The following is a 14,473-nucleotide window of genomic DNA, read 5'->3' as shown; positions in this document are numbered from 1 at the left end:
GCTCACTCAGTTCATCAGAGCAGCTTTGTAGGTTAATTACATAGTTTTGTGTATTTTCCTATCTCATTAACACCTAAACATGGACTCACACATCTCCCCTGTCCCCGCAGCAATAGTGGCAGAACAGGCAACTGCACACTATTAAATCATAAGTACCTAATTGCACAGCACAAAACAACAACAACAAGCAAGCAAGCATCGGCATATCAAACAGTTTATTAAAGAATTCAGTAAATACGGAGAACTAGTAACGTTTCGAAACAATTCTTGATCAGTAAGACGAAAAAGTAAAAATAATTATAATTCAGTAATGCTCCAGTCATTTTCAGTTACTGCTGATGTGTATTATGGTTCTGAGCTGTAACAAGTTAGTAGCAGCTATCAAAACGCAAGATGTAAAGCCTTAAAAGCCTGCAACTAAATAATCATTTTAAAATCACAAAAATCAGTAAAAAGAGGTTTGGGGGTGTAATTTCTAGGGGATCCACCCAGGGTGGGGGGGCCTTTTCCAGTTCAAGGGCTGCATTCCATCCTAAGAAACCTTCCAGGGGCCACAAGCCAATGATTGGATGGGCTTGCAGTGGTGGGACCAGAGGCAAAGGTGGGCAGACCAAAGGATATGACTCGTGTCATCATACTGTAGGCTACATTCCAGCCACACAAAATTAGAGGTTTCTTTCATCTCTCTCTTGTCTCTCTGTCAAGAGATATTATTAAGCCACTTGAGAAGGGTGTGGAGCAGTCTGGCAAGGAATGCAGCCGGATTAGCCCCTGGGCCAGTGCATTGTTAAGTATATGAGGTTGGACTAACTACGATCACACAGGCTTTAAAATCCTGCTTCCTTTCAAGGTCTGGGTTAGAAGGCTAGCAGGCCATCCTTCTTCAACTCAGACCTCCCCATCCATAGGGAAAGAAACTGGTTTGGGATTGTACATCTTTCCGTCCCCAGAGGCAATGCAACTATATCTTTGTGGTCATAAGCCATGAGCTCAGTTTGGGGTTCTCCTGCACTCTGTTCTCTGTTTGTGTCTCAACAAAAATGGGAAGGAGGAAGGAAATTTTCCAGCTCTCTTTAATGTGTAGGAGAGGGGAGCTGCTCTCCCTTCTGAGCTCTTGAGCCCTTTATCCTGGAAGGCACCTGCATTTCTCCCTACCCTGCCCCACATTTCCCACCTTTTCCAGCTGCTTTGAAAGCAAACTCTCTCTCAATTAGCCGGAGCCAGGTGCTTCCACTGATGGAGCCCCAATTGCAAACTGGATGATGCGCCAAGGAATGGTGAGAATGTGTCGCTGCCAAGGAAGAGCAAAATAGAGGCTGCTATGCAAGGGTGCGGTGTTGGCTGAACAGTGTGTGGGGACAGACATCAGAGAAAGTAATGTGGCTGGGATGGAAGTCAAGCAACCTCTCCCAGTAATAAAATCCACAGTCCATAAGGCTTCATGAACTGGACAAGTCTTATTAAGACAATGGAAGAAAACAAGGGACCGTTTTTAAGCCTTATATTCTCATCAACATAGTACAACAGTGCAGAATATTTTCCCCTCTAAGGGGGGATTCCCTCAGAGGAAAGTAGTTTGTGGCTGCATGCCCAAAGTGGGCAGGGCCAACACACACAATGAATGGGGCTAAAGCACGCATATTTATGTACATCACATGCTTTCTGTCCGACACACATGCCTCTACTTTGCCTTCCTTTTTGTGCACTGAGAAAAGAGCTCCTTCATCAGCACACAGAATTGAAACATGGCAGTCTGGTCATGAAGCCAGTTCAATGCCGGTTGGGATGGGGACATATATTGGAGTGCCAGAAGCAAAGAGAGGCCTAGCTAGGCTTGCCATATGTCATGAAAACTCCTGATATGTCCTGGCTTCCAGGTGTAAAAATGGCGTTGGGGAAATTTTGCCCAAGCGTCAAAATGTAAGGGAAAAAACGGACATATGAAAAAGCAGTAGAAACAGGTCCAAAAGCTTAACATCACTATTTTTGGGGGCGGTCTCCCCTTCTCTAAAAAAGCTCAACAACAATGCTTAACAATTTTGGGGGTCTTCCTAAAAAAAAGCTCAACAACCTTGCGGGTGTCAGGAATTTTTGAAATCTGATAATCCTCGGCCTGGCAGGCTAGAGATTTTCCATTCCTGTGTTAGTGGGATAAAAACTGAACTCTGAATCCATTAGCATAACTCCCCCCACCCAGCCTTTTTCAGCTAGCTTCACAATCCAGGGATCTGTACCACAATTGTACAAGAAATATCCATGATCCGTTGCTGTCTTTTCCTCCTGCACTGGAGACTAGAGATGTTTCTCCCACCAGGTGAGAACATCTATGGGATGAGCGGTTTGTACTACTGGCCAGCTCTTAGGCTGCCACATCACAGAAGGGAACTCATGAATGACACACCATTTTCCATATCCTCCATGAAGCACCAACCCTTTCAGGATTCTGCCACTTTTGCTTATTTTCTCCACAACACCCAATAAGAGCCAGCTCAAGGGGAACTTACACTAATAACGTGATCAGCATTGGGCTTTCTGTCATTTTGATTTCTGTGGTTCCAAATTCAATATATACAGTTGAACCAGTGGAGGGAAATAGCTACAGGATTAGAAGACCCATTGAGATGCTTTGTCCAAGGTGTGCCCACACACTGTACCAACTGGCTTGTGTATGCCTGTCTTTCCTCTGTCTTGGAAAGCTCTTCTAGGGATAAAGGAGGTCTTGGTTTCATTTTCTTAAATTGTGTCGCTCCATCTCAAACCTCAGCACATCTCCAGTTATGCTAACCAGTCTGATGGAGAGCTTTTACCTTTGCAGAGGAAAGACGGTTAGGCAAGAATAGCTCAGGATCTTGAGAAATGGCTTTAAAGGGATCTTTTCTTTCTTGGGTGAGATGGAGTCTGACATTTTGCTTTTACACTTTTTCTTTGATTTGGAAGCTAACTTTCCTACACTTAATAGCAAGAAACCGCTTGCTTTTACTTCTCCTTAAGGTAACCTATGGGAATTACTAGTTCTCTTCTGTGCTCTTGTGCTCTCTCTCTCTCTTAAGCAGAAATTTCTTGTTGCATTTAAGGATCTGTGAATTTGGGAGATCATCTAATTGCTGACAAAGGCGGGGGAGAAGAAGTTCTTCACAGTGAAAGGGAAAATCTCACTTTTGAAAATTCACTATTATGGAGATCACTTTTTTCACCTTAAGCAGTTTCCCATAACTTGGGTTAGCACAGGGTCCAATTTTGGAAGGAATCGTTGTAGGAAGTAAGCCTTTCTCCTTGCCATACCTACCTCTTCCTCATTTCCTGGAATTACAGTATAATTCCAGACAATCCAGTGTTATCGCACAGGCTCTTCCCTTCTGTTTAGGATCAAAACAGAATTCTGTTAGACTGCATATGCAGGTTATATGCTCAGTAGCAATAGCTCAGCTCTTCACCTAAAATACCAAAGAATTGATGCATGGCCTTCTTTTTCTTTTTTTCAATAGATTGTATTAAAGTTTGATAAAAAGTATACAATGGTTAATATCAAATAGCCAAGAAACTAATCTAAATAAAAACACAATCCAAAAATAGATTGAAAAGAAAAGAAAGAAAAAAGGCCAGGGGAGGAAGAGAAAAAAGAGAAAAGAATAGAACTTCCAATTCTTCATCTGTCAGCTATATATAGAAAAATATTCAAGACATCCACTCCAGGATAACACCCAACAATTCCTCTTTCTATAAACCAATAATTTCTTCAATCTTCATGCAAATCCACTTCAATTCTTTTTCATGCATAGGAGTTTCCAATCTTTAGTAAATATTGACAATGATTTTTCTCTTAATTGCACATGTCAACTTCACCCTCTCAGCTAAGTCCAGTAGTCTTAGCATGGCCTTATGTTTCCATGGGTGTTAAGATTGTATGAGATGCTTTCCTGGGTCCCACCAGGGTCCATAAAGTGATAATCCAGCGTTTGGTTTCTAGCCATAACTAGGCGTCTGCTGCTGATAGTTCACAAGCAGAGCATATGAAGGTCATGGCCATTAGCTGCTCTTTGTCTCAAGCAGATTATCTTCCATGAAATTGTTTTAAGCAACTTGAAGGTGGCATGCTGGAGATGGGCAGGCACATTCAAGTACCCAAGATGCAGACATTCAGGAAGGCAACCTCCAATGCATGCCATCCACTGAAGACAGCCAGGAGTTCACAGATAGGCCAGGTGGACCCTGCATGCCAGCCCACCAATTCTGGGCTTACTACCAGACCCAAGATGTGCTCCAAATTGGAGGTGTAAACATAGCAATTTTCTAAAGTGACAATATGAATGGCAGGGGTCCAGACAGCATTGCATTTAACAATCTCACTGAATTTTACTTTAAAGTGAAACGAACCCTTTAAGAACAGGAAGGGTGAGAGAAAGTGAATGAAGAATCCTTAGCAGATCTGACATGCCACATCCCAATTGACTAATAATGATGTACCTGTTTCAGTTGCGGTAGAGAGAGCATTGAGTGGCATTAACATCAGGAAGTGGTGGCAAAATGTTAAATCCACTGAGGCATTTTCCTGTGTCACTGGAATGTGGTTCAGCATGTGCAAATTCGCTGCTTTCATTCAATAAAATCAGAAGTTTCTGATGCTCTTTGATTTATGGAGGGAAAGCTCGAAAAACAGGATGGTGTGTCCTGAATTGACCAGGAATGCAAAAGACTGCAATATTGATATTTTTGAAATGCCATGGCTACAGGGAGTTTGCTCTGTGGTATTTGAAGTTCACTGGAATACATTGCAGTTTGTGATAGGCAGCTTGTCACAATTCACCAAAATCTAATCCTGTATTTAAAAAATGCTTGCCCCTTCAGAATGTTTCATGCTAAGAATCGAAATAAGAACTTTTTTCATGTTGTGTTAATAAGGACTAAAAAACAACTAGGGCTTCCCAATTGACTTTATTTTATTTATATCCTGCCCTTTTTCCCAAAGTTGCCCAAGGTGGCATAATATTGGATAATACTATGTATGCACGATAGATCTTGTGGCTGAACAACTTTGCCATCTTTGAGGGTCACTTCTGAAACTACTACTTAATTGAGACCACCCATGAGACCCAGTGCATGACGTAGCTGTTTATCAGTGTCATTCGTGGTCAGGTGTAGGCCTAGGCCATTTGAAAGGTGAACCTGAGAATCATCTAACCATTCTCAAGTGATGTTGGAATTAGCTAAGAAATGGATTCCCATCAGATACTGGTCCTAAAAACAGTGCTAAGTAAAATAAGCGGCTGTCAGTTAAGAGAGCATTTTTGCAAGGATGGGTTTCATTCATGCTCTTCCCTGCCTTTCTTTGCTGTTTTCCCTTTCTCTGCCAGGTTCCCGTCCCCCAAGCTGCCATCATGGAAGATATTGAGCAGTGGCTCTCTACTGATGTGGTAAGTAACGTAGCCAAAGCACTTACTTATTAGTGGTGGCTGATTATGCACGTAGTTATTAGGTGAGTGGTAGAGCCTAAAACCCCGAAGAGCTGCCACCAGTCAGTATCTACAGTACTGAGTTAAATGGACCAGTGGTCTGACATGGTATGAGGCAGTTTTCTATTTTTAAATATCTGTAATAGATGCTCAGCAGAGCTACCTAGAATCAGCCTTTGGGTGTTCTGTCTCTGGAGTTGGGGTCCTAGCTCAGGGGTAAAGCACATCAGAAGGTCACAGTTTCACATCCCTGGAATTTCCATGTAGGGCTGGAAGATGCCTGTCGGAAACCCTTTTGCAGGAATAGCCAGTGTGATGCCCTCCAGATGTTGCTTCAAACTCACATCATCTCTGATCATTGCCCACACTGATGGAAGTTGGAGTCCAATAACATCTGGAAAGCACTACATTGCCTGCCTCTATAGCCAACTTCACTGAGCTACATGCATCAGTGGTCTGGCATGTCATTATGCAGTTTCCTTTGCTTCTAATGCCCCTTCCCATTCTTACTACTTTGCAAACTACTATAAGCACCCGCTGCTTGCAGTATATTGAGCTAAGGTGTGGTTTGCATTGCCACACTATCTGCCGTGGGTCATTTCATTTACGCACACCCCAGTCCAGGATTACATCATCGTAAACCCCAAACATGACCTGAGTTTTCAGTTCTCACATAACTAGTTTGCCATGAACCAAATGCAGGCCAACCATAGCTGAAGCTGCCTGCCACAGGAAAGTTGGTTGTGTGAATCAGCCTCCTCACTTACTGGCTAAAACAGGGTCTGCTTTTTCCACTGTCTTGTCTGTTCTGATATTGGTGTAGAACTAATTTCTCTGCATTTCATCTTTTCTGAAAGGCAGTGACTGTTGTTTGACTAAAATGGTAGTTTGGGGAAGTAGACTTTTGGTATCCATATGTCATCCTGTTTCTGCCTTAAAATGCTGTCTGTTTCTGCTGGTATGGGTAAGCACACACTAGATCCCTGCCACAATAAAAATTGGATTTTCTGTCCATGTAATTAAGCCCTGCACACTTTCATTTGATCTGCCATAATTTCCACACTTCCTTGTGTTCTCTTTTCTCAGGGAAACGACACGGTGGATCCAAAGGGTGTCACCAGCGAAGGCAAGTTGCTAGCAGACCCTGTGCCCTGCCTTTGAGGGTTACGTTTCCAATGAATTCTTGCAGGCATAGGATGCTATCTGCTGATTGATTCCATGTCTATGCAAAAATTTCTATGAATGAGCATCTGTGCAAATGGCTTCTCAATCTTTGGGATTTTTGAAAAATCCCAAAATGTGGCTCTCCTTGCACAGATCTGTTGGGATGTATTGCTCCCATGTTTAATCATGTAGAAATGAAGGTGTTGTGTTTATAATTGGCACCCCTGAACAGTGAATGTGAACTATCAATCTCCAAATGTATCTGGAATTATAAATGTGTCCAGTCCATGGAAACGATTACATAAGAAGCAATGCTCGGGGCTTTTCCAACTCTTGATTTGATTCCTCATTCTCCCTTTTTTCTTCCTTGCCAGAGTTTGACAAGTTCCTGGAAGAGCGAGCAAAAGTGGCAGAACGGCTGCCTACACTTCCCAGTCCCCCAACTGGAGCTCCTTCCTCCAACAGCAGCTCTGGCCCTCCGCGGAAGAAGGACAAAGAAGAGGAGGCGATGTTTGCTTTATGAACCCTACTGTGGACTGGTGTGCTGTGGTTTCAAGAGGACCTGTGTGCTGCACTGCACTCCTCTTTCTTGGGGTAGGAGAGGAGGGAAGCAAAAGGAGAATGTGTTGGGGAAGAGACACCTTTCCCCCACCACCCCTTTCCTCTCCTCCTGCCTCCTTTTCTAGGCTGCTTTGGGGTTAGATTAATCATTGCTGCATTTGGGGGCGCAAGAGAGAAACAAGCGGGAAGGGTTTGCAGAGCTGCCAAATGGGTCGCTGCCTGGTGAGTCGACGGGCTTGGGTTTCCTTCTTTGTGGGCAAGACAGTTTCGTTGTTCCTTTCATGATGAAGAGACTATTAAGAAGCCATGCTGGAAATCGGTAGTGGGCTCTGTAGTTTCTTACCAGCCCTACAGGCAGCTGCACTGCGTTGTAAAACCAAGCAGCTCGTCTATGTCTTTTCCATCCTTTGCCCTCCCCTGGATGAGCAGGAACGATGGAAACCCTTTGTAATGACCAGAGAACACTGTTGGGAATAGCGTTAAAACCCCAGTGGGCCTCGGTTGCAACACTGCCTGTTGTGTAAGGACTGCTTTGAGAACACCCAAGTTTACTGTAGCCAGCCCAGGTACCTGTCTCATGAAGCACCACAGGGAAGGAGGCATATGTCTTCTCAGTGGTACCAAATCCTTCTAAAACTGGGTTCTCCCTGCCTCCTAAACAGGAACATCCAGGAGGCAGCCTCTCTTCTGAAATGAATTCATATGGCCCCCATTGATCATGATCTCTCTATCCCTGCCATAACCTTCCCTTAGAGCTCCTCCTCACAAACTATCCCTCTTTGCTGCAGAGGCTGGACACTTTTTGTGCATTATCAGAAAACACACCGAGGAAACAGCGTTCACTGTGTTAATGGGTGGAGCTTGTTGGGGTGAAATACCGAATTATTCCATGTAACTGGGAGACTTGCCTTTTATATTCCTTATTAAAGACAATATTTGACTTCACTAGAGATGTGCGTGCTTTCACTGAAGTGTGGGCTGAAGTGAAGGCCCAAGACAGGGGTTGATCATCATGTGAGCTGCACACAGGTGGTCTGAAGCGAGCGAGCTACACCATTCCTGTGGAGCCTCTTTTTATTGAGACAAATATGCAAGCTAGGCAGATACATTTTTGGCAGTAACCTTTACACATCTTCTGTCCCAATATCGGGGGGTGGTAAAAAGCTATTTTGGCACCTGTTCCACAGCGTCATTTTCCCCTTGCACTGTGTATGACGAATGGAGACAGAGGTCTCATGGAAAAGGGTTACAGACAGGACACCGCAAACTGCTGAGATCGTGAAAGGTCAGGCAGAGGTGGAACGATGTACAGACAGCTGTGGCTTGTCTGGGAGGGGGGTTGCCCTGCACCCCAAGGTCACGCGTGCAGGCCGACCGTGGCTGCCTGCTGGTGGGGAAGTGTGCTCCCTCCAGACCCCACTGCCCCACTCCGCGATATCCCTACAGTGGGCCTTGCATCCTGGCATAAAATGTCACCTTGCAAGGTGCGGAAGAGGGAGGAGCAGGAGAAGATTCTGGGCTTCTGAGCAAGAGATGGTGGCTCTGCATCCTCAACAGAGTCCTGTCTGGGAAGGCAGTGGAAGGAAAGGAACAATGGTGCTCTTGCTGGTATCAGACACCATCTGTATTTACTACTAGAGCCATCTCATCCAAACTAAAAGTAATTTCACACTTTTAATATTTTATTTCGTTTCAAAGGTACACTTCATCACTCAACAGTTATCATCCTAGTCTACAACATCGATGAATTCCCACTCACTCAACCTCGGTGTTTATAATTGCAATTACATGCAATTGTGTTTGTTAAATTCCATCATACCCAGTTTCATCCTTTCAAACAAAGTTCTTATATGTTCTGCTATATTTTTTTTCTTAGACTTCAAACCCCACTGTGGACTTTGCATATGAGAAGTTTTATTTTAGATAGACCCGAAAAGGTTTCCAGTCCTCCTTGAAAGATTCTAAACTTGTGGCTCTTATCACCGCTATCAGTTTTGCCTTCTCTGTGTATTCCATGATTTCCATCATCTATTACTCCTGATCAAAAATATTGTAGGCCTGGAGAGCATAAGATTTCTGTCCTGCCTCTGTCCATCCAGAGCTTTCCATTCATGACTGCTGAACTAGTTCCCTGTGGTGGGGATGGAGGGGCCAAGCCACAGTGCCTCTTAAAATGGCTCTAGGAAATTGTCTTCCACAAAGCCATTCAACCAGGCACCATTGCCAGTGGCTGAGGGAAAGCCAGTGTTCACAGGCAACAGCTTCACCCTTTTATACTTTTCTCACACAAAAAAGTACTTCTGTTTAGAGCGGGAAACCCAATAAATCAGTGTACAGAGTGTACATAAAGTTACACATTATTTCACTACATGTAGGCATGCCATAAAGAAGGCTGATCGCCGAAGAATTGATGCTTTTGAACTATGGTGCTGGGGCAGACTCTTGAGAATCCCATGGACTGCAAGAAGATAAAAGCTATCCATTCTTAAGGAAATCAGCCCTGAGTGCTCACTGGAAAGACAGACCCTGAAGCTGAGGCTCCAATACTTTGGCCACCTCATGAGAAGAGAAGACTCCCTGGGAAAGACCCTGATGTTGGGAAAGATGGAGGGCACAAGGAGAAGGGGACGACAGAGGACGAGATGGTTGGACAGTGTTCTCGAAGCTACAAACATGAGTCTGACCAAACTGCGGGAGGCAATGGAAGACAGGAGTGCCTGGCGTGCTCTGGTCCATGGGGTCACCAAGAGTTGGACACGACTAAACGACTAAACAGCAAGGCATGCCACGATATGCTAGGAGCTATTGGCCAATCGCAACCTATCCACTTGCATAATTCCTGGGAAATACATCCGGGTAAGATTGCCACTTCATGTGACAGACTTAAAATTTTCTCACTTTTTCTTCATGCATAAATCTTGTTCTTTGTCCATGTAAAAGAGCTTGCGTCCAAAATAAACAGGCCAGCAGAGGTCAGCAGAGCTGTACTATGTACAGAGCAGCATACTGTTTTTGGACTAATCCTTACAGTTCTTTGTCTTCCTCCTCTTATGGATTACCTTGCATATGACCGTGTGCCTATTTTGCGTTTCAGGCAAGCTGTTGCAAGAATTTTATGTTCTAAAAATGTTTAAGACTACTACTCCAAGCTGGGGAAAACAGCTCCTGTGTTATTCCTGCCTTGTAAAGAATTTTTGAAGGTACAAGAGCTCTACCAGAAAACAGTGGCAGCAGTACCCTATTTGACTGCTGAGCAATACTTGTGTCACAGCGCAAATTTCAGAAAGCAGAAGCAAAACTGCAAATGTCATTTTAAAATATTAAGCAATTTTATAATACAGCAAAGCTGGCTCATTATTTTGAGGGTAACTACAGTTTTGCAACACTGGCTGCATTCACCTAAGGGGCAATCCTTTAGGAGCTTTGCATTTAATACTTTGGGTACAAATATATGGTTATAGTAACTGGGATAATATGAGTAGGCGGTTAAGTTTCACCCCAAATGTTGATGTGCCAATGTTGGGCTACTTTCCAACTCTACAATTCTATGATTCTGTAAACATTGGGCAAAGCAATTCTATACTTGCATTGTTCTGGCACCAGAGATGTGTTGTTGCAGGGTCAGTAGAACTGCTGCTGTATCCAATGGTCTGGTTCACACGCAATGCTAAACCATGGTTCATTAAATCATAACTTAGTGTTATGTGCCCAGTGGTTTAACTGTGCTTCGTTTACTGGCAACAAACCATGATAAAAAGCCATGGCTCATTGGTGGCTTGCGAGCTTTAGTTTGTTTTAACTATGGCTTCATGATACATGTGAAACCAGCATCCTTCCTTCGCTGTGCTTTGTCCAGACACCCCAACCCAGACACCCACCAAAGACTAGCAGCTGGAGAAGAAACCGAATTTTGGAGAGAAGCCATGGTTTGTCTATGGGATATAACTCATGGTTATCTCATGGTTTGTACAACCAACAGTAATAGTACAAAATACATAAAACTGTCATGGGCCTGAGTGAGGGCAGGGGTGTGTCAGAGGGCACAAAATCACACCTCTCCTCTCTGGCTCAGAGTGACTAATGGGGAAAGCAGTGAGCAGAGGGGGAGAGGGGGTCTTGCACACACACCCAACTTAAAAGGTGGCAACCAACATAAGAGGCAACATTGAAGACCTGGGGAAGCCTAAAGGTCTTAGCCTGGCATGTAAAGACTGACCACGAAGGTGCCAGACATGTCTTCCCAAGAAGAGCATTCCACAGAACTTTGATTTAAAATAAAATAAAAATCCTGGTTTCTAAGACCTTTTTTCTAAAAACTTTGATTTTCTGGCTTCTCAGAGATATAATAGACAAGTAGAGACACAACAGCTTTAGTTGAGAAATCAGAACTTCCCGAATTCAAATGACCTTTTCTCTTAAGAAATTTTACATGCGAATGGCAGGGACAAGCCTATTCCATTTTGGTTTGCTGCTCTTTCTGATTTATTCCCTCCATCCAGCTGTTACGCATTTCATTTGATCTCAGTCTCTTCTACATATGCTGTGGTCTAAACCACTGAGCCTCTTGGGCTTGCCAGTCGGAAGGTCAGCGGTTCAAATCCCCACAATGGGGTGAGCTCCTGTTGCTCTGTCCCAGCTTCTGCCAACCTAGCAGTTCAAAAGCATACCAGTGCAAGTAGATAAATAGGTACCACTGTGGAGGGAAGGTAAACAGCGTTTCTGTGTGCTCTGGCACTTGTCACAGTCCTCCATGTGCTAGTAGCGGTTTAGTCATGTGGCCACATGACCCGGAAAGCTATCTATGGACAAACGCCAGCTCCCTCAGCCTGAAAAGCAAGATGAACACCACGCCCCATAGTTGCCTTTGACTGGGCTTAAACATACAAGGGTCCTTTACCTACATATGCAATAGAATGAGGTGGTACAATCTGAAAAGAGTTGAATGGTCTACACCATTCCAGACTTCAGGTCTTAGGACTTCCTTGCAGTCTAAAGTGGAACAGTCTACTCTAGGCACTCCAGACTATCCCATTTTGCTCCCGTCCTAAATACTGGATATTTATCTCCTAGCTTTTCAGAAGCAGAGGCATCTCTTGGGGAGTGCAGCCAATGCAATCACACTGGGCATGGAATTTCTGGGACGCCGGATCAGGCTCTGCCACTATTACTCCAATGGAAGGCAAGAGGCATTGGGGAGGGGCAGATTTTGGCGCCTCACAGAGTGCCACTGACATCTGAGATGCCATGGTCTGCCACTGTTAGAAGTGCTGAGCATATCTGAGTGGAACTGGAACTCAATAGAAACTGCTGAGAGTATCAACTTTTGTGATATGTCCATCAGTATATACCCTTGCGTTTTCACATAACTGCTGCTTGTAGCGGAAATGATTTCCTCTTCTTATTTTTGCCAGTGGCCTTAGGGCTGAGTTCACATGACCGTTTTTAACCCACAGGAAGGTCATTTCCCCCTCTTCTCTTGTATGATCCACATAGAACTGGATCATTATTTCATGATGGCCCAAGATTAGTTGACCAAGCCTCAAGGTGAGCAGCTAAGAGTTAACAGAGAAAGTCCAAGAATTAGAGCCATTTCATAGTCTAAATGGGAGGGCGAAAGAAGAAGGAAGGACAAGAAGCTGCAGGGACAACACAGGAAGTGAGGTCCAGAAGCAATCTGGTGGATAAAGCTCTCGGAGGCTACTAGGTTTGATGGCTCCACTAAATGGCAGGCACTGGGGATCACAGGGAAAATGCTTTGCTCCCAGGTTCTGCTTTGGGGCTTCCCATAGGCATCTGACTGGCCACTGTGAGAACAGGATGCAGGACTAGACAGGCCATTGGCATAACCCTGCAGGGCTCATCTTATGTTCTTACAGTCCACGGTCCAAACAAGGGGTGGTCTAGTGACCAGCAAGGTGGCAAGGTGCAGAGATGTTGTTCCACCACTCTGAGCCTGGAAGAAGAAGACTTTGAAACCTGACCTTCCAAGGCTTCACCCAGAACACACAAGATACCTGTGTGGCTTGCATATTTCATCTTACCTGTGAAGCTTACTCACATATACATTTACTCTGGAGGAGTTGCTCCTCAGGCACACACTCGGTCTTCTAGTGTCTGGCTGAGACTTCACCTTTAAGTGCCTGTACTGCTTAGGATTTGACAGCTGTTCAGCTTCTGCTGCTGATTCTGTGAAGGGGTTATCTTTGTTTTGAGGAAGAAGTTGAGCTGCTGTGACCCCTGAAGTCCCCAGATTCCCCTGCTGTGCCTCACAATCCAGATTGCTCCTCTGTGCTGTCTGCCTTGAGGAGCTCCAAGTCAACTTCCAAAGAGGATTCCTCCAGAGGGGAGGTGTAACAACAGGATCCTTATGTGTTGTACAGGATTAGTGTCGGGGAGGGGGAATAAGGAGTTAGGACAAATGGATGCTCTGCTACTCATCCCCATGTTCCAACTCTTCCTATTTGCTGTCCCCTTTTACTGACCCATAAAAAACCCACATAGGCCTGGAGGAGCCCTTCAGCCATATTTTCTGCATTATGAGTTCCAGCTACAAAACAACAGCACAATGTGCAGAGAAAGAGCTAATGGTCTGAAATGTGCTGACTAACCCTCTCAAGAACCTTCCAAGTCATGCATCTGTCTCTACATCTTGCTGTGTCATGGTAGGCTTTGTTTGCCTCTCCACACTTGCTGAATAAGCTAAGCTGTTCCAGTCTTGAGGCCACTTTTGCTGAGTCACTGTGGTGAGAACATGTGAGCCTGTATTGAATCAAATGGTTTCCTGCTGCTTTTCCTGAGATTGCAGCTGTATGCATTGGCTCACATCCCTACTTCTTCTTTTTTAAACCTTCAGAATGATCTAGAAGCAACTATTTTTCCAAGCGATCTGATTGCTGTGCCTTTAACTCTTTCTGTTCCTTAATGAATACTCCAGGGGAAGTATGAATAATACATGCCCATAAAACTACACCTATATACTCTTATACAGAGTTTTTACCCTGTTGTGTTCTCTGTTGAAAGAAAAATGTATTTTTTAAATAAAACTGAGATGGGTTGCATTGGTTTATAAGCTGGCAAACTTTCAAACCTAATGCAAGGCAGCATGAGCAGGAACAGTAAGCTTTGTAAGAGATTCTGAACTTGTCAAGAAAGGCGGCTATACAGATTTACTAAACAATGTCATGACTTTTGTGACTCTGAGTAGGTCATGTCTAATATGTCCCTGAATTTAGGACAAGTCAAACAGTACAGGTTTGTTTATTTTAAGAACATGTTTGCTCAGCTGGAGAGATCTGCAG

The 14,473-nt window shown here is 44.2% G+C and overlaps 1 protein-coding gene and 1 long non-coding RNA gene across 6 annotated transcripts in view; both read left to right on the top strand.

Moving 5' to 3' along the window:
- TOM1 (target of myb1 membrane trafficking protein) overlaps positions 1-8,120 on the top strand; it is a 31,405-nt gene extending 23,285 nt beyond the window's left edge. For 4 of the 5 annotated variants that reach the window (XM_082241201.1, XM_082241200.1, XM_082241203.1 and 1 more), the window contains exons 13-16: positions 1,215-1,277; positions 5,352-5,411; positions 6,537-6,576; positions 6,989-8,120. In XM_082241201.1, coding sequence (XP_082097327.1) covers positions 1,215-1,277; positions 5,352-5,411; positions 6,537-6,576; positions 6,989-7,137 — 312 coding nt within the window. In that variant the 3' untranslated portion in view covers positions 7,138-8,120. The remainder of the gene's footprint in view (positions 1-1,214; positions 1,278-5,351; positions 5,412-6,536; positions 6,577-6,988) is intronic. The other variant, XM_082241202.1, reaches the window with a different exon arrangement.
- A 1,319-nt stretch (positions 8,121-9,439) lies between these two features.
- LOC309542431 lies at positions 9,440-10,878 on the top strand. The gene is made up of 2 exons (XR_014224238.1): positions 9,440-9,546; positions 9,952-10,878. It is a non-coding gene; the product is annotated as an uncharacterized lncRNA (long non-coding RNA).
- Positions 10,879-14,473: the final 3,595 nt, after the last annotated feature.

This window comes from Podarcis vaucheri (assembly GCF_965113315.1).
Source record: "Podarcis vaucheri genome assembly, chromosome: 10".
NCBI classification, from domain to species: Eukaryota; Metazoa; Chordata; class Lepidosauria; order Squamata; family Lacertidae; genus Podarcis; species Podarcis vaucheri.
This window is presented reverse-complemented; position numbering and strand designations above follow the sequence as displayed.